The sequence below is a fragment of the Cynocephalus volans genome, chromosome 13 (genome assembly GCF_027409185.1).
Source record: "Cynocephalus volans isolate mCynVol1 chromosome 13, mCynVol1.pri, whole genome shotgun sequence".
Taxonomy (NCBI): domain Eukaryota; kingdom Metazoa; phylum Chordata; class Mammalia; order Dermoptera; family Cynocephalidae; genus Cynocephalus; species Cynocephalus volans.
The window spans coordinates 27,566,887-27,586,546 of NC_084472.1; the positions used below are offsets into that span (position 1 = coordinate 27,566,887).

The following is a 19,660-nucleotide window of genomic DNA, read 5'->3' on the forward strand; positions in this document are numbered from 1 at the left end:
ACTAAAAAAACTTTAAGCAAAGAGAACAATACAATTAAAAAATAGGAAAAAAAAAAAACTTTAACATGCTTTTAACTTAAATATGTAGTTTTTTTTTTAAAAAAATGCAAATGGTCAATAAACATATGCAAAGATACTCAACACAACACTAAAGGGAAATGCAAATGAGACACAATACCCATCCTGCAAACTGGCTAAAATCTAGAAGTCGGACAATGCTTTTGGTATTGGTGTTGGTAAAAGAAAACTGATGGACAGGAGAGGTGAGAACGGAGGCGGAGATGATGTGATTGATGGAATGGGTCATGAGCCAAAGTATGAAAGGGGCCTCTTCAAGCTGGAAAAGGTAAAGAAACAGATTCTAGATTCTCCCCCCTAAAGTCCCACTGACACCTTTATCTTAGCCCGTAAGACTCATTTCAGACTTCTGACCTCCAGAACAGTGACATAACATACTTATGTTGCTTTCATTCACTACTTTTGTAGTAATTTTTTACAGCAACAGTAGGAAGCTAACACAGGAAGCAGAATTGTTTATCGTAGCCTACTCTATGTAAAAACATATTCTCAATTGCAAAAGAAAAAAAATTCAAAAGAAACTCAAAAAAGAAAAATATTAAGTAAAAAAATAATTCCAACACATATGACAGAGACTAATTTCTCTTAATATATGAAGAGTGTTTATAATCAATAATAAAGACATCGGTAACACAATGGAGAAAAAGGAAGAGGGAGTAAACATTTCATATAAAAAGAAATACAAATGGCCAATACCATCCCCCACCCCACCCTTAGCCATGAAGAACTGCTAATCTTATCAAATGTCTTTGTTTTCCTGGTGCCACTTCTCTCTGGTCCACCCAGAAGACTAAGTAATTATCCTGACTCAATAGTTCTCAAACTTCAGCCAGCAACCCCAGAATTACCTGGAGAGCATATTAGGAATGGCCAATTCTAGGTCCCATCCCCAGAAATTCTGATTCAATCAACCTGGAGCCAAGAAACCTACATTTTCTATATACTAGTCTAAGAAATATATTTGGAAAAAGCACTGCCTACCTTTTTACATTCCTATTCCTGGATTTCTTCCCCCAAAAACCTGAGCTGCCCAGATACCATATTCAAGTCTGTCAGGTGCACAAAGAACATCAAAGGTGAACCATATACACATTTATAGCTTTGCCAAAGAGAAGCATTACCAGTGCTGTCGAAGCAGCCAGAGTGACATCTAAGTAATTATCACACTGTGGAATGGCCGTCACTGTCATGGTCGGGAGTCAGGAGGCAGACTAAGATGACATTTTCCAGGATAAGTATGTAGCAGGTATGTAATAAGTATGTAAGTAATACACTTTAATTAATACAGAGCTAGAAGCCACGCTGTTCTTTCTCCACTTATTTGAAATCCATCCCACACCAGTGATGCAAAGACACAGAGATAATCAACTAGGCATCTCTTTCAGAGTGTAAGTATGATTTCAGGGTGTATACTAACATCATCCTTATGGTATTAACATAACACTTTAGGAAACTGACGTTTAATCTCCATGATTTCTAACACCCACTAAATAACCTGGTTGGCTGGCCCCTTGTTGCCTTACATAAACTGGCTTTAATGAGGGGACAGGATGTTTATCTTCAGTGCGGTTGGTGAACAGTAAGATGTATTCACAGCAACCACTCTAGGTCAAAACCAAGTCAAGCCTTGTTGACCTTTTGTCCATCCTCCTAGGCCCAAGCAAATGAAAACCCTTTTGCTTGAGTCAGCTGTAGAAACTACTTGTACTGCATTTGACATAGTATAGGACCATAGATATTTTTTAAAATTTCCTTTCTTCTAACACCTGCTCTCAAGAAATAGAGCTTCCCTTGGATATTTAAATAATGCACATTAGTAAGCCTGTACTATGATAATTTGATGGAAAACTTTGCCCTAACATCACTTCCATAGTGTCTCTGCCTGTATAGACTTCTTTTTTTCAAAAAGAACTTGTACTGATATATATTGAATTAGCTGCCTCCTATGGCATTACTTTGAAAAATACAAGTGTTAAAGCTCTCACTGTGTTCTTCATAGGTGTGATGTGTGGAATGAAAATGTCTTGCTACCTTGGACAATATTACAAAAGCACAAGAATAATAACTAAATATCAAGAACATCCCTAAAATTCAATGTACACTTCCATCTGAGCAAATGAAAGGCCATTAGTTTGACATCAAAGATAAATACTATAATGAACTTACTAAAGAAATTCTGCTCATAGTAAATTCTAAAGTATGCAAACTTTTTTAAAGGTTATAACATTCAGCCATCAACTGTTTGGACTTCACATATGTAGCTAATACTGAAAAATGGCTTGGTATTTATATAAGTTGACTGAAACAGGAGATGAAATTCTTGCCCTGTCTCTGGCACTAATAAACTGCACAGGCTCTCCAGGCTATCACTGTAACATAGGTGGGAGGGAAGGAAGGGAGGAGAAAATGGATTACATGAGGTCTCTGTGTTATCTGTAAGTATTAATACTGCATGCTCTGTTTCTATAACGACTGGTACTCCTCAAGAAAAACAGAAGTAGTTGTTCTTTCTCTGCCCAACCTCAGAACCACAACTAAGCTTTGTCTTCAGGGGTTCTACTTGAAGATGATTCCTACAACTTTCCCCAGGAATAAGTAAAAACAAGGTGATGGAGCTTCAAGTGGTTACTTTTTAGTTATTGCAGAATCCTTTAAATTTGCTTATGATAATAATCTTCTTTATTTTTAATTTAATTTTATTTTATCAATATACAGTGTGGTTGATTATTGTGGCCCATTACCAACACCTCCCTCCCTCCTGCCTCTTGCCCCCCCCCAACAACCTCATATCTGTTCACTCGTCGTATCAACTTCAAGAAATTGCAATTGTTGTGTCTTCTTCCTTCCCTCCCCCCAGTTTATTTGTGTATTTATTTATTTATTTATTTTTAGCTCCCACAAATAAGTGAGAACATGTGGTATTTCTCTTTCTGTGCCTGACTCGTTTCACTTAATATAATTCTAGGTTCATCCATGTTGTTGCAAATGGCAGTTATTTCATTCTTTTTTATAGCTGAGTAGTATTCCATTGTGTAGATGTACCACATTTTCTGTATCCACTCATCTGATGATGGACATCTGGGCTGGTTCCAACTCTTAGCTATTGTAAAGAGTGCTGCAATGAACATTGGGGAGCAGGTATACCTTCGACTTGATGATTTCCATCCCTCTGGGTATATTCCCAACAGTGGGACAGCTGGGTCATATGGTAGATCTCTCTGCAATTGTTTGAGGAACCTCCATACCATTTTCCATAGAGGCTGCACCATTTTGCAGTCCCACCAACAGTGTATGAGAGTTCCTTTTTCTCCACAACCTCACCAGCATTTATCATTCACAGTCTTTTGGATATTAGCCATCCTAACTAGGGTGAGATGGTATCTCAGCGTGGTTTTGATTTGCATTTCCTGAATGCTGAGTGATGTTGAGCATTTTTTCATGTGTCTATTGGCCATTCACATATCTTCCTTTGAGAAATGCCTATTTAGCTCTTTTGCCCATTTTTTAATTGGGTTATTGCTTTTTGTCGTAAAGTTGTTTGAGTTCCTTGTGTACTCTGGATATTAATCCTTTGTCAGATGTATATTTTGCAAATATTTTCTCCCACTCTGTTGGTCGTCTTTTAATTCTGTTAATTGTTTCTTTTGCTGTGCAGAAGCTCTTTAGTTTGATATAATCCCATTTGTTTATTTTTCCTGTGGTTGCCCATGCTTTGGGGGCCATATTCATGAAGTCTGTGCCCAGTCCTACTTCCTGAACTGTTTCTCCTATGTTTTCTTTAAGAAGTTTTATTGTTTCAGTGTGAATATTTAATTCTTTAATCCATTTTGAGTTGATTTTAGTATATGGTATGGGTCTAGTTTCATTCTCCTGCAAATGGATATCCTGTTACTTATGATAATAATCTTCAATTAAAATTCTGGGTACCATTGAAGTCAAGGGTTTCAAATGGGGAAAGCTGGAGGAATCCACCTATATGGTCTAGTACCTATTTCTACTGGTTATTGTTTCTTTTCTTTAAAACTCTTCCTATGAATAGTATTCAGGTAGATAGAAAATCTTATATATCAGAAGAAATCAACTACTCAGTATAAACAAAGTGTGGAAACCTTTGTAAAATATCTTTTACAGACACAGCAATAGAGAATGTTGTATTCCTCTTGTGAAAAGCAACGTTACATAGGGATCTAGACTTGTTTCATTAATTCTCTTAGGAAAATCAAATGATTCTAATTCAACATTAACTGAAGTAAAACAAAAATAAATTTCCTCAGTTAGCTAAACGATGATCAACTCCCCATATGATACATGTTAGTGTAATACACTTTATTGGTTGCCTCTGAGCCTGCTTGAAAGTAGTGACAGAAATAAAATCGTCATGACAGACACTGACTTCTCCCTGATCCCTTCTTACGCTGTGACTGACCCATTATTTAGAACCATAAATCCACTAAAACATTCCTGATGCCTTCTCCCATTCCCTACTGTTCTGTAGTGGCCCAATGCAATCCAAGGTCTCCCACACTTATTTTTGGTTGATGGCCCCAGAGCATAGTACTGGAAACACTGACGCTTCTATATATTCTTCACCATCTTCTCAAATTTCCCTTTTGATGCAGACGCCGAAAAGGATTTTATATGCAAGGGCCATGATAAACTGGCTGTCACATAGAAAGAACATGTCAGCTACATTTTCTTAAGCCTGAAATTCCATTGATTTGAGACATTTTATATTCTCCTCCTGTGTTTCTATGATTCAAACCTTAAACAGTATTACATATTAAATTTCCCTTAAACCATCTCCACAGCTGTTTGTGATGTCTCCAGGAATAGAAATATACATCAAGTTGTTAGCCAAGAAATATCCCCACTCACTAATACTGTCAAATTCTCACTGTCTTCTTTTATTCCAACAAAAGTCAAATGCTTTGTACGAAGATAAAAACAAGACCACGATAAGGTTATACAGCTAATGAAAAGGTCTTGGTAGGCTGAGTTGGAGAGAACCTCTTCTCACAACCCTGTCTTATGAAAATGACCCCGAGCAGCTGGACTGTTTGTACTTCCCACATATTGAGGAGGGAAATTTCTGCTGTGTTCCAAGAGCCCAAAGCTCACTTTACTATTGACAGAGGATACATCTCACAAGGAAAAACAATTCATCTGACCTAGATATCAACGAAAAATTTTCTGTGGTCAATATAATTGTCGCATTTCAAACCTCTGGACCAAATATATATATATATATGTATATTTGTGAAAATGAAAAGTGATTTAAAAAGTTACAAAACAGAATCTTGACCATAATTATCACAAAGAAAAGATAAATGTTTAGGGGATGGATGTGTTATCTACGCTAAGTGAATAATTGTACAGATATATACATGTATTGAAATAATGTACTATACCCCACAATTAAATTTTGAAATTAAAAAAAAATGATTTTTTAAATGATCATTTATTCAAGCATAGTTTTTCATAACTCTTGCCTTCCCAGCATACAATGAATAGTGAGTTCATTTATCATCCAGCAAATGTGTTAGCATTCTAGAGTGTCTCCCCGAAATGCCATGCCAATCCAAAACACTCATTCTACTATTAAAACACACTGAAATTAATTACAAAGTAGCACCAATTTCAAGTCAATTTTTTTTTGTCCCTTGAGAGACATTTGTTGAGATGTTGCAGGCAGGAGTCTGACTAGAAATGCTTTTCTTAAAGTTCTTTCTGGGTAGTACCCACCAGTTAAAATAACCTCAGGCACCACCTGAAGATGTATTTTTAAAAATGATATCAAACATATGCATTATTTGGTCCCTTTATACTTTATATATTTTGGAATTACACAGATACCCCCAAATTTAAGGTTTGGATTGGGCAGATAGCTTCAAATACTGCCTGTATGTAACCATTTTTTCCCCATTGTTTAAATATAATTTCCTTCTCTCTTTCTAATAAATATCTTCAACATATAATTCATTTCTCTTCATTTTAGAATATTGTGCCAGCCCTCTACTTGCCTAGACTTTCCTGTACTTCCAAAAATACTAAATTAAGTTTCTCAAGAGACCAAGTGCTATTTAGAATACATTCTATTACTAGATTCTGCCTTGTTTCTGAATTACAGTGATGGGGTAGTGGAGACAAGATGCTGTCTCCTTTTGAAGTTCTCTAACCAATATGTACTATCAATTAGGAAACATTTGACTGCATTTTCTTTTTATATTTGTTGATGTTGATCCCAGCCTACAATTTTTTCATGGGGAGACTCTAAACCCTATGCTAAACCCATACTAACAAAGGGAAAGAGATAGGGAAAGAAAAAAAAAGGATATTCAAAAATATCCAGATGCTGCTTGCTGCTCTGGTCTTTTTCCCTTAAGTTCTCTAACTTCAGCTTCTCTTTAATAAAAGTCATGATGGTTTAAAGATATTCCTTACCCATGTTACGTACTTTTTTATCAGTGGAAATGCCATGAGGAATAAGAAAACTGTACTGTATTTTCAGAACTGTGTTTTACGAATATTGTATCATAGAGATTCAGTTGTAGGACAGAAGGTGCCAAAATATGGAAGCAAACATACTGGTACAAGTTAAATCTGAGGTTCTTCATCTTAACCATGTTATTTCAGAGCATCTTTAAAACTGAGAGTGCAGTTCAACCACAGGACTTCCTAAAGAAGGAAGCAGGAACCTCCTGAATTAAGAGATGAGAGTTTCATTATTCTATCGATCTTTCTATGCCATGCTTTAGGCCTGGTGCCTTTTAACAATGCTCGCTGCTAAAAGTGTCATTCCTTGAAGTTGGTTCTATAGTAGACGTGTGTGTGTCTGTGTTGTCAGTCTATGTAATTTTGCTTTTACAATGTTGGCAGTAAGAAGAAGCCTTCTAATTTTATTCACCATGATGATAGGCCCTAGCATTTTAATTATTTTTCATGTTGTGAGTAATTTATTATTCATTGGGTATCTTCCCTATAAATCTTGCCCTCACTCTGTGAGATTTTTCTTTGGTGTCCAACAAAGGGTTTCATTGCAATAAGAATCAAGGTGTGTCCAAGTTCTTACCCAGGACCCAAACAATGCTAGCCTTCCAGATCAGCCCAGGAGTTTGGGGTGGGGAAACAGAGTCATTATAGAATATCCTCATCCCTCTGCCCACAGAGCACCACAGTTATCACTCATGCCCTCCTAAAAGGGCATCTCGGAGCACATCTTGCTGCAGAGCTGGATTCAAGACCCAGAAGGCTAGGACTAAAATTGAATCTCACAGGGCTTTGTGTGCAAGAGCAACTCAGAAGAATGGATTGGCTCCTTTTCAGAAACATTTGTCTTTTGATCATTCTTATGGTGAGTAGAACTTAAGGGCCTGGGAAGGAATGCAGCCTTGAAGTCTTGTCTCTTCTATCAGCTATTGGACTTTCTACATGGAATTTGTTCCATTTTTAATTTCCTGAAAAGACAGTTCTGGGAGTTCAGCATCTGTTGATTTCAAAAGACTCTCCATGCCTTGAGAGACTGAATGCCATAGAGAAGCAGGGTGAGAATGTGATTGAATTAGATTTTGGTGGCCTCAGAGACATGATCTAACTCAGATTAAATGCTAGGACAATTTTAAAATTTGTAATTGTAAATAATTTTTTTTTTCTGTTTTCTTTTACTTAAATCAGACATATTGCTGTGAAAATTCTTAGTACATATGGGTTCTAAATTTGAAGGGAAGCAAATTTGATCAAGCCTATTTCTTTTAAACAGTTATTTCTCTGTAATGTTTTTTTTTTTTTCTCAAAGAAAACCCTTAAATCATCTACTTATTTGAATTAAACATGGCGTGTTGTATATTATATTACTTTCCTCCAACCCTTGGATGCCCAAGCTGTGAAGTGGTTTTCAGTTAGGCACCATGCATAGCGAGTATATTAATTTTGAAAGAGGTAACGCAGCTTCGAATTCCAGGTCCATAGAGGAACAAAGATCAGATTGGTCGATTCACCAAACTATTGTCAATTAAATTGGAAAAATTTATTTAAAGAATCATCTAAGCTAGTTTAGGTTATGTTTAAGTCTACTGATGATCAAATGACAGAACAATTTGGTCAAAAACAGTTAAGAAAAAATAAGTGGAAAGACAAGGCAAGGGAATTGTTAGAAAATTATACATTTTTTCCAAAGTAAATTAAGGCAAATAGCCTAGAGTTGGCTGCACCTCAGTCTCCCAGGAGCTGCATCTCAGTCTCCTGGGAGTGGTGCTACGACATAAGCTTGGAAAATGATCCCTATCCTCTTCTCAGGCTGGTGGCATTATACCACACTCATCTGAACATCAGTTCTAAAAGACAGAGCCAGGCTGGGGGAGATAGGAACACATCACTCTGCCGTTGGCACAGTGAGTGCCGTTCTTCCAGAATTCATGTTTCTGTGAACTTCAAAAGCAGTGCAAGAGTCCAACACTGCCAAAGGGCACACAGCCCAAGGTCGGAAGGGAACATGAGAACGGCGGTAGAACATTCCATTCTCCAGGCTTAGAAGACAGATTAATAAACAAGACCATTTATGAAAATATTTTTAAACTGAAAAACAACAAATAGAAGTGCGACCCCCTCTTATAATGATCATTTTTTATTTACTAAATAAAATAAAAGCTACTAAAGGAACAAGAGGCAAGAATCTGACTCGGTTTTTAATTAAAATAGTAAATTATAACTATGTCCTTCTTGTTACACTTCTCCTGTGGGGTATCTCCATGCTTTGATTCAGATAAATCTTTTGTTTTCTGTAAGGAAACTGCATGTGTCAATTTAGAGACAGCTTCTGAGTACTGAATTTTGCCTCCTGTTGCTCTCTGCACAGGCATGTTTTATAATACTGTTTAATTAAAGAGTTAATTATTCTTCTCCTTGATCTTGAAAGAGTATTATTTTTCAGATTCTCAGGATCTCTTTTTGGTAGTATTGATTTATTTTCCTTGGAATTTTAGTGTTTTTGATATTTAATTCTCCCACTCCTCACTGATACTGAATTATTTGTGTTTGACATTTCATGGTAATTGTAATAGACTTAAGCTCTTTATGCATTTCTAGTAGATCCCTTAAGACATCAATTATAATATCTGGAATTGAGAAGTAGAGGCTTCTAGCATGTTTCGAGACCTAAACAAATGCAAGAAATCTTTAAGAATCAATCTGATGTTATAGATATTATGGGAAAATAGGCATACCTACTTGTCTTTAATTTCCTGAACTTGAACTCTGCCCCTGTTTCATTAACTAAATCAAAGACTCTCTGGGGCATCATAGCTGCTTACACTAATGAGGGTGTGGCAGCCTCTCAGAGACTTATGGGGTCTTTGTGTCAGCCACATCTCAACCACAAAGAGTACTTTAAACACAGTTTTGACTGACTTAGCCAATAAAAGGTACCCAAAACTCTAGGTTACAATAGGGCATTTTATTTTATCACATGAGTCCTTTGGCATTCTCTTCCTAAGGACGTTCATGATGTTCTTGGGCTATAAAATGGATGGGAATGTAGAGATTCAATCAACATCGAATTCAGAAGTCCCAGATTTGAGTCACAGCTGCCCTCCAAAGTGGATGTGTAACTTTGGAGAAAGCATTTAACTTCTCAGGGCTCCATTGTACCCTGTGTGAGAATGCGTGGTTAGACATGATGTCACTATGCTTCTTCCACTGTAGAAACTCTGCAGTTCTATAATTATCTCTGCTGAATACATATGTAATAGAAGTTTGTTCTGGCTTATGAATATTATTGTCATAAATTTGACTGGAGTATCAGTCAAATTTAAGTAATGCTATGGATTGTATAAGTGTTATTAGGGGGGACTCACTTAAGGAAAAACAGTTATTAGCTGGAAGAAGCCAATATTTTATTAAGTCGATAAGATCATAAAAAGCCATTTATCAGGTAATGATTTTTGTCTGAATATGGTAACCATTTGTGCTTACATATGAGATGTAAACACTTCTATTAATTATTCTGATTCTTGGAAAGGCAAGTCAGTAGGTGGTTAAGCATATGAATATGATCTTTTTGAGGACTGAAAACAGGCATCAAAATTTAAAAGCATATTTAGAACTAACCTAGCCGCTTAACTTAGTTCTCACACACAAAAAAATGTCATTCTAATATGTATATTTTGTCAGGCAAATTTCCATACATACAGTGATGGGGGAAAATACCTTATCTGATTTTTTTTATTTGTACTAAACAGAATACCCTAAATAGCATTAAATGATTGGATTTAGTACTGCTTATCACAGAAAGTAATGATGTCTTTATTACACCAAAGATTACATGGAAGCAAATCTCATCTCTATTATTGTTTTGTTAATGTAAGTGGCTAAGGAATTACTAAATACATTTTAAACCAAGTGGACAAATGCATGTTTTTGCCTTCAAATTCCTGCAGAGTCCATTGTGGGAACTTCACCAAAAAGTTTTATATTCCAAGAGATATCGAGTAGTATTACCATATCACAACCTATAACTTTAGTATAGTTTTCTCAATAATTTCTACCTATAGAGTTGTAGGATAAAAAATACATACTGCCCTGAAAATATTTCACTGCTCTTGAGACGCTATGATGCTTTCCCTTTTTTTAAGATACTTATTTTTGGAGAACTTCTGGCTCCTGAGTACATAGTTTGATGACTACTTTCTAGTTCTCAAGTATCCAGGGAGGTTTTCTTCATAGAGCAATGAAATCATTGTTTGAGCGGCAGTGGTGTTTCCTTCCCTCTTCCAAACGGGATGGCCGATGGGATTTTTCATTCATGGAAAGCAGCTCTGATGACAGGTGTCTGGAAAGAGTGACTAGAGTGAAACCTTCAGATATTACTTGCATGAGAAATGTCTGCCCTTCCTTCCTACCAGGAAATTATATAGCTTACAAACTAAAATGCCATTAATTCATGTACCTTCAATTATAAACAAAAGTGGTATAATTAGGCTTAAACTTGGCATCCCCACCATATCCCTAGGAGGATCGCTTTACTCAATAATTTTTATAAGTATTATTCAGGAGAGAACTGCTTATTAATAAGTTGGTCTAGATGTGCGAATGACTTCAAAACTGACTTCAAAAAGGTAAGTTGGAGGAATGAAAAACAGCCTTGTTCAGTAGTTCCTACTTTAAGCACACCCAGTATGTAAGAGAATAGTATGTATTCTAGTACTTCTATGGCAATAAGCGCATGTAATGACTTAGATTCCACACAGCTTTTATGGAATGATCATATTGTGTTGAAAGACAAAACAAACGTTAAAAGACAAAGCAAGGCCCAGAAAAATATCTGCAATTTGCTAAAATGTAGATGGCAGTAGAATATTGTATGTTCTATTATCCCCCCTTAGAATGTATGCATCAAAACTGGTCAGAACTTGTCTTGCACACAGAGAACAGTGCCTGTCACATATTTTGTCAATGAAAAGTTTTCAGTGAAAGAATGCAATTAGTTTCCAGCTTATCTTTACCAAGTCCCATTGATAGGCAACTTGAATATGACAAGCAAGCTTCAAACTGAGCTTGAGTGTTTCAAATTGAGACAAGGAGATGTTGGTTCTCTGGGGTTGGGTCTGCTATTCCAACGCCTCACACCAACGAAACATTCTACAGTTAATAAAGTTATTTCAACTTATTGCAAAAATCCTGAAAGGTAAATAAAAGTATCTTCATTTAACAAATAAAAATATGTTCAGAGAATAAATGAGTCAATCAGCCCATAATTGGGGCAGTCATGATTTGAACCCAATACTACAAGACCAAAACTCATTCAACTATGCCACAATTGACTCTTTTCCCCCTTTGGGCCAAGGTCCTTTATACATGATTCTTTCACAGTGTCTAATACCTTCCTGTATCTGCTTGCTCCCCTTCCCCTTTTAACATGTTGCCCTTTCTAGGCAGGAACTGTCTTACTATTCATTGTATTCTCAGCGATTAGCACAGACACATCCATTCTAGTTTCCTAGGCACTTTCATATTGCCAGAAAAAGTCTTGTTCAACTTCCTTCCATTGATGCAATTTATTATAAGGATAGCCAAAGATAAAGGGAAGACAGGAAATGCTCTCATTAACCAGGCCCACAGAGACTATAATACATTGAGGATACCACACTTCTCGCCAGATTATTTTTGCTCCCTCAACAGTAGTGCCTCTAACTCCATTTTTTTTTCTTTGTTTTAAGGGTATCGATAATTTTATGTTCAACAGAGTCAGGCTACACAAAGCAAAGAGGAAAAGTGACAATTATATTGTAAATTTGAATTGTATGCACACCTTTTCCCTTAATGTATCTGTATGGCTGTTCATACTAGATTTACCAGTTACTCGCTTGCTCACTTTTTGAGTAATTAGTGATTTTAGCCTATTTTTTTGAGAGTCAAATATCACATCCCAAAAACTGCAATCTCAGAAGCTCACATGAAGCCCCTAGCTATACCATTAGACCTCAGCATGTTTCCCCTTCCAAGATGTCTTGGTATTACCTTTTCTAGTATTCTACCATTGTGACCACCGGCTCAGCAATCTCCATCTTGCGTGGGTGTCTTTTAGCCAGGCTCTCAGGCCAAGCCACATCAGAGGATGATGCCTGGCTCACATATGCTCTGAAAAGGTGACTTTCATAGGCAAGGAATTTCTGCAATTACCCAGGAGCTCATAACTCTTCTTTATAGTTTTACTGAGGTTCATGGAGTTATGCTACTTTGTGCAGTTTAGGGGGATGATGACTTTTCATGTTTCTTCCAAACCACCCATTTACAGGTATTTCTTGGAAAGTGAGGAGCCTCCTGACAGGGCTCATTTTATACAGCCAGAGTAACACCACTTGAGTTCCTTCAGAGAGACCTGCACATAAAGTGACAGGATTTGGAGAGCTCAGATACTAGTAGAGCCAGCTGAGCAGGGAGCAGAAATACCAGAAGTGTTCCACGGAGGTCTCCATCAGACACAACATAGTTCTGCTAGACAAGAACCCTGGGATCTGGCATTGCAACTGCCCTGGCCTAAAAGAAATAATGTCAGAGACAGAGAAAGGACAGGAAGGAGCTTATACTCAAAATTTCTTAGGGCTACCTCGAATCATTGTCATTCTTCAGTTGAGCTGGACTCTGGAGAGAGGACAGAAGCAAAGTAAAATGAACTCAAAACACTTTATCTCTTTAAACTAAAGACAAATCTGGTTGATGTGGTTAACTTCAAGTCTTTAAAAATGATTGGCTAGTACTTTTATAGGTCGGGGGCACTATGCACACACCCTCAAAAGCACAAAAGAAAATTCTTCTTTCTCCCTTCTTTTTTGCAAATGTATTGAGCATTTGCTGTGCCTGTCACTTTCACATTTGCGATCCTATTGAGATCAGAGCCTGAAATAGGAAGAGGCTATGGGATTTGTCCAAAGTCAACCTGCTGGTAAACAATAGAGCCAAGCCTCATACTCAGCAAACTGTAAAGAATTTGTCTCTAAACTACATTGCTTTTTATAAAGTCAAACCATAATTTAAGGCTACACATTCACTTTGGGTTATAAATTATTTGACTTAGAAATGCACACCCATTTAAGAAACTTGATACCAGCTTAATTGCCACTATAACAATAGTCTTCAAATTGGGGCACATATTATCACTGAAATGCATGAGCACTTTGAAGGGTGCAAATGCATAGTTTTAAAGGCATCATTTTTCAGATTCTTAGCTTCCACATATATATTCTTTCCTTGAGTCCATCTACGTGAGCATGTAACTCAATCTGAGGTATCCAAGCTAGTTCTCCTTTCCAAAATCCCACTTAAAAAAAGGTCACACCTCTCACCCATGGCAAAATGAGCATACTTCAAAGAGTTCATGGAAAGAGTCGTGTTATCTTTCAATTCTATTCACTTACTTTGTTGCACTGCAATGGATTGTAAAAATATTTGGGCCACTAAACTAAGGAATAATTCAAAATATTGATGTCAGTATTGAGAAAGAGAATTGACTGTAAAGCTTGAAATAAATCCTTTTGCAAATCATTTCGATTATTTGTTTTCAGCAAAATTTAAAAAGAACTAATAGAGTTTTCAGCTAATTGGTCATTAAAAATCATTTTTAATATAGTTACTATATAGATTTAAGTAATGTACTTCAGAATAAGGTTAAAGAATTTAAAGACTCTGCTACTTAAAAAAAAATTCTATATTATCTACCTAAGTGAACAAATTTTCTCAGTACTTAGAACTGAAAGACAAAACCAAGCAAAGTAGAATTGGTGCTGAAACTTGTTTAATTCTACTAGTAAGTAATAGGTATAAACTAGTGTTTTAAAAAGTTCATCCATCTCTTTGTAATTACATTTCTAATAAAGTTTTCCTTTCTATAATTAATTATGTCACTTCAAAATTTCCATATTTGCATGTTGTTTGCTCAATGTTGTTTGCTCAATTGTGCTGCGAATTATAATTGTAAAGCTAATCCAATCCAGAAGAATTTGTTTTTTAACACTTAGAGCCTTACAATTATAGAAATTTTGATAAAATAAAATTTCTATTATTATATATATTTTTGTTATGGAGAAGTATCAAAGACTTCCAATAAAAGACTTAAAATATATTAAAACCTTAAAAATATCCAGTAGCATAAATCTATGGAGAGGATGGTTCACCAAAGGAAATAAGATACAGAAGTTCAAGCAGAAATAGAACTGAAATATATTCCCATCTGTTAAAGAACTTATTTATCTATTTTTTTAATTTTAAAATTTAATTGTAAATATTTGGGGTTTTTAATTTATTATTTTTTAATTCAAAATATTTTACCATTTACTAATACATCTTTGTGGGGTACAGTGTGTTGTTTGAATACACACATATGCTGTACAATGACTCACTTAGGGTGGATAGCATGTCTAGCCCCTGAACATTTACCTTTCCTTTGTGGTGATTATAGTCAAGACCCTCTTTTCTAGCTATTTAGAAATATACACTACAGTTATGTTACCTCTCGTTAGCCTAGAACACTAGAGCTTGTTCTTCCTATTTACCTGTAGCTTTGTACCCATTAATGGGTGACACTGGGCATCAGATAACAATGACATTTAGACTTGTTGGTTACAGTTAAAAATGATATAACTTTTATTTTTATTAATTTATTTTTTAAAAATCAACATTTATAATATTCCTAAATTTTATCCTTTGCAACCTTTCAACTTTGTGATGAAAGGCTCAGCTGCCACTATAGAAAGATTTGAGGAAGCAACTGTTTTTTCAAAAATGTTTTAGAGTTACATGAGCAAAAACTTTTGAAGACCTCTACAAGATGATATTAGGAGTAGTCAACACAAACATCAATATTTACCCAGAGCCAGGGGCCACAATTATGCAATACTAAAATTCAAGTGAAAATCAGAACAATTTGGTAAAATAATATCAAATGATTCAAAAGAAGCTTTAGGTAGGTGTTGAGTAAATAAAACTATCAGTACAATGGTGGTTTGAGTCCATTGTCAGTTTCTGTTTCTACACTGCACAGATACAATAACAACCTTGTAGGCTTGTTGTAAGCAGGCAGAAACCATGGTGGGAATGCATTCCACTAAACAATTACTAAAAACAATAGTCTTCAAATTACCTGCCACATCTCTGATTGCATTATGAGCAAAACCCCCATACAGGTCCCACTATTACTACCTTCAAGTTAAAATTGTTATTGGGATGGTTATAGCTCTGAGATTCCACAGCTCGGCTTGTCCTCACCGAGATGGGTGAGATAAGCAACACTGTGTTGCTACTGTGGTTTTCTATCGGACCTAAGACAATGTTAGGAAGGGAGAAAGGAACAGGTGGAAGAGAATATCAATGAGAAGAAAGAAAGAGAAGAGGAGAAGTGAAGAAGGAGAGGGAGAAAAGAGTGACAAATGTACAGCTGAAGGCGAAGGGGAGATTTTTGCTAAAAATGGGCTCACTTGCCAAGGTCACCAGCCTTCTGGCATCCACCAAGGCAGAATTTCCAGTTAACCTCCCACTGAAGGCCGATGCCTGAGAATCCCATGTTAGAGTTAGTCTGCAGCACTAAACTGCAGAATGCACTGGTTCTCAGTTACCCTCATGCCCCAGTGACCAGAATGAGAAGGCAGCTATTAAAGTGGTACATAAGGCAACCACCAAAATGTATGTCTCCATGTAGTAATTGACATGGAAAGTTTAATAATTGACATGGGACTTTACCATGATAATCGTTGAGTGCAAAAAGCAAATTATAAAATTACATGTATGGTTTCTTTTTGGTTAAAAAAATTACAGTTCGTGTAAGTCTGGGTTTGTGAATAAAGACTCAAACAATTTTGCCAATCTTCAGGTAGCGAGATTCTGTGTGATTTTTACTTTTTCTTATACCTTCCAGAATCATCTATTTTTCTAACAAAAGGAATATCTTACCCCCAAAAGGCAATATTTGTTATAAAATAAAACATCCAATGCAACTAAATAAGACCATTTTCTATTACATATTGATTTTCTTCTCCAGGTCTAGCCATTTTGTGGATGTCTAATAAAATTACATGGGAGGAAGAAAATAAGTTAAAAGGAGACATGATGCCCCACTGTCAAATTTCTCATTCCTTTTTTTCCCCTTTCTGGACTCAGCTGTCATTCCGAAGCCCCCACCTACACCTTCCATTCCTTCCTAGCCCCTCACACCAGCAGAATCTCCTTGGCACCCACTCCACCTGTCCCCGTCTCTCTTTAGCCTCTCAGTTCAGAGGACCTCCCTGGTTTTACTCTGCTCCCTGACCAACTAGAGTTCTGAACAGAATGTTATCTCCTTTCTAAGTCTCCATTCCACCTTGAGGACAACCCCCAATGCTGGGACAGCTGTCACGTTCCTCCTGTTCCTCCCATGCCCAGGCTGCCCAGTTCTGCTTAGAGAAGGCACAGAAGGGGGGCTACACCTCCTATTCTTCCTTCCTCATTTCACCTGTCCACACACTCTTCATCAGCTCTGGAATAATAGTTTATTTTCAGCATCTCTAATATTCTGAGCTCAGGTGTTTCCTGATGCAAGAATGCTAGGCAGACCTACCACTCATTTCTGACTCATGGCATTTAGTTGGCTTCCTGTCACCTTCCCTGCCACAGACTCTTAGAGACCTTTGACGGTCTCCTCCAGCCCCTCTCACTCTTGCTCACCTCAACTTCACAAAGCTATGGAATAGGTATGTGCATAATTTTCCTCTGATTACACCTCAAAATGGTTTTCTCTCTTCACTGCATTCTTCCGACCTTCCTTGCCTCCTTTCTAATCCTCCATCGTACTTATTCTTCTCACACTGACAGAATCTGCTCTACACCCACAACCCTGGTCCCTCAACCCCTCTAATTCTCTTTGCCCATCAGATCCTTCTGCTTTTAGACTTCTTTTTCTCCCCTGAACAAATACAAGCATTTTCCACAAGATTCTGTTCCCTGCTTACTTCATTTATTTTCTTAAATTGTTTCATTTTGTATCATCATATTCTTCAAATAATACTAATGTTTGGAAAAATTCCACTTTTTCAGATTTTTTTTATCTATCTCAAATATTAGAAGTACATTGAAACTAAAACAAACTTAAGTCATCATCTCCATGCAGTGATACTCTCCTGCGGAATTTTCTGTTTCTACTAACAGCATTTCTATCCTCCCAGAAAGTGGAGCCAAAATCACCAGAGTGGTCTGAATCTTCTTCCCCGTGCACCCTACAGTCTCTGTCCCTATCAGTTCTTTAATAATATCCTTATTTTCCCTCCTTTTCCAGTGCTACTCCATCACCTGGGTTCACATTCTAACTATGCCTTACCCAATCAATTGCTCATTCCTAAGTGTCTTGACTTCAGGTGCTTTCCCTCGCAATCTTCCCTTCACATCAATGACATGTCTTAAAGACAACGGTTTTGTTATGACTAGTCTCTACCCGATTAAGTCCAAACTCCTTAGCCTGGTGTATAAAGCACTTCAAGATCTTCCCCCAAACGTTGTTTCCCATGAATCCTTAGTATTACCTTCCAGCCAATAATATTTACCATTTCTGTAACACCCTCAGAAGCTTAGAGCCTTTACAGCTGTGTTTTTGTTCTATTCTGGCAGAAATGTTCTCCTGCAGAGCTCGTTCACATCTCTACTCTCCTAGGAAGCCTTCCCAGTATTCACTTCCCAACACTCATTCTGCTGTACGCTTTCATTGAGCCCATCATCTGGGACTGTGTGGTAGCAGGTATCCAAATCTGCCTTGCTGTCGAGTTCGTGTTTGTCTTCCCGAAAGTTAAAAGCCTTAGGAAGGCAAAAAGTTTCTTTTTATTAGCCATGTTTATTCCATATTATTAACAAAATGTATATTAAGAAATTGAATTAATATAAGAATATTATCAATGGTTTTATGACACTGCTTCCTCTATATTATGCAAGTTTATGCTAATGTTGTATCTTCTCTAACAGGTGGTGCTGGAAGTAAACAGTGAATTTATTGTTGAGGTAATGTATAATAAAACTATTTTCTCGATTTAAAATTAAAAGTGGGTTTTGTAATGCATCATATATTAGAAATCATAATCATCCAAGTAAAAGTTGAGAGAAAGAACTTCTGCCAAACTGAAATAGCAATGGTAAAACTCATAATCCCAAATTTCCATGCCTTTAGGGCATGGTTGTGACAGCTCATTATTCATTATCTCAGTAATTCCTATTTATCAAACTATACTAGTAGCTTGTTTATACATTTCCCAACCAATGGAAAGCAAAAGAAGCAAAGTAATACTTTAGAATGGGAAGAGGATTTTTTAGACACTTACATCAGCAAAAAAGATCACCGATGGTCTGTCTGTGAGGGAAACATGCAACAATAAAATAAACATGTAACCCAACTAAATAGAAAACAGAGACTCTAGTGCCATTTGGGGTGGAACTCAGGAAATAAAGCTACTGACTTCTATCTCTGCTGCAGCTTCATTTTATCATAGTAGTCATGTTTTGTTATGATCATATTAAATCATTGGAAAAAATAAATTACTTTTCTAATCTCTATTGCCAAAGTAGGGAATATGTGCTACATCTCAGGAAGTTGTATACAAATGGGGGTTGGGGAATATAAATGCACTGGTTCTAGAAAAGTTAAGTTTCATTCAATGGAATATTTTCTTCCCCCAAAAAGGTTGTTAAATGAAGCCTTAGCTTAAATAAACATATAATTGCCCATATTTCAATAAGCATATTAGGATTTACAAAAATAAATATACAGATGTATATGTTTATACATTCATACAAATGTCTGTGCATATAGCAACATTCCTAAATTCTTTAATAGTATGAAATTCTTTAGATCAACCAACAATAGAAGCATAAGACTACAAAAGAAAAAACATATGGCAAGCAGAGATACAAATGTACAACATTGAGAACCTATATTTGTCCATTGGATCACTGCAGGTACTATCAATTTAGTTAATAATATTACTCTAATCCTGCAATTTGAATCCTGCATATTTGAATGTTTAACCACAGTAGTGTCATCAACAGAAGATAAAAATCCCTTCCCTCTTTTGGGTGAGCATAA

At 36.4% G+C, this 19,660-nt stretch overlaps 1 protein-coding gene across 1 annotated transcript in view; it reads left to right on the top strand.

The window, feature by feature from the left end:
- The first annotated feature begins 250 nt into the window (after positions 1 to 250).
- The window catches only part of DSG4 (desmoglein 4), a 46,289-nt gene continuing 26,879 nt past the window's right edge, over positions 251 to 19,660 (top strand). The window contains exons 1-2 of the mRNA XM_063076633.1: positions 251 to 346; positions 18,547 to 18,582. Coding sequence (XP_062932703.1) covers positions 251 to 346; positions 18,547 to 18,582 — 132 coding nt within the window. The remainder of the gene's footprint in view (positions 347 to 18,546; positions 18,583 to 19,660) is intronic.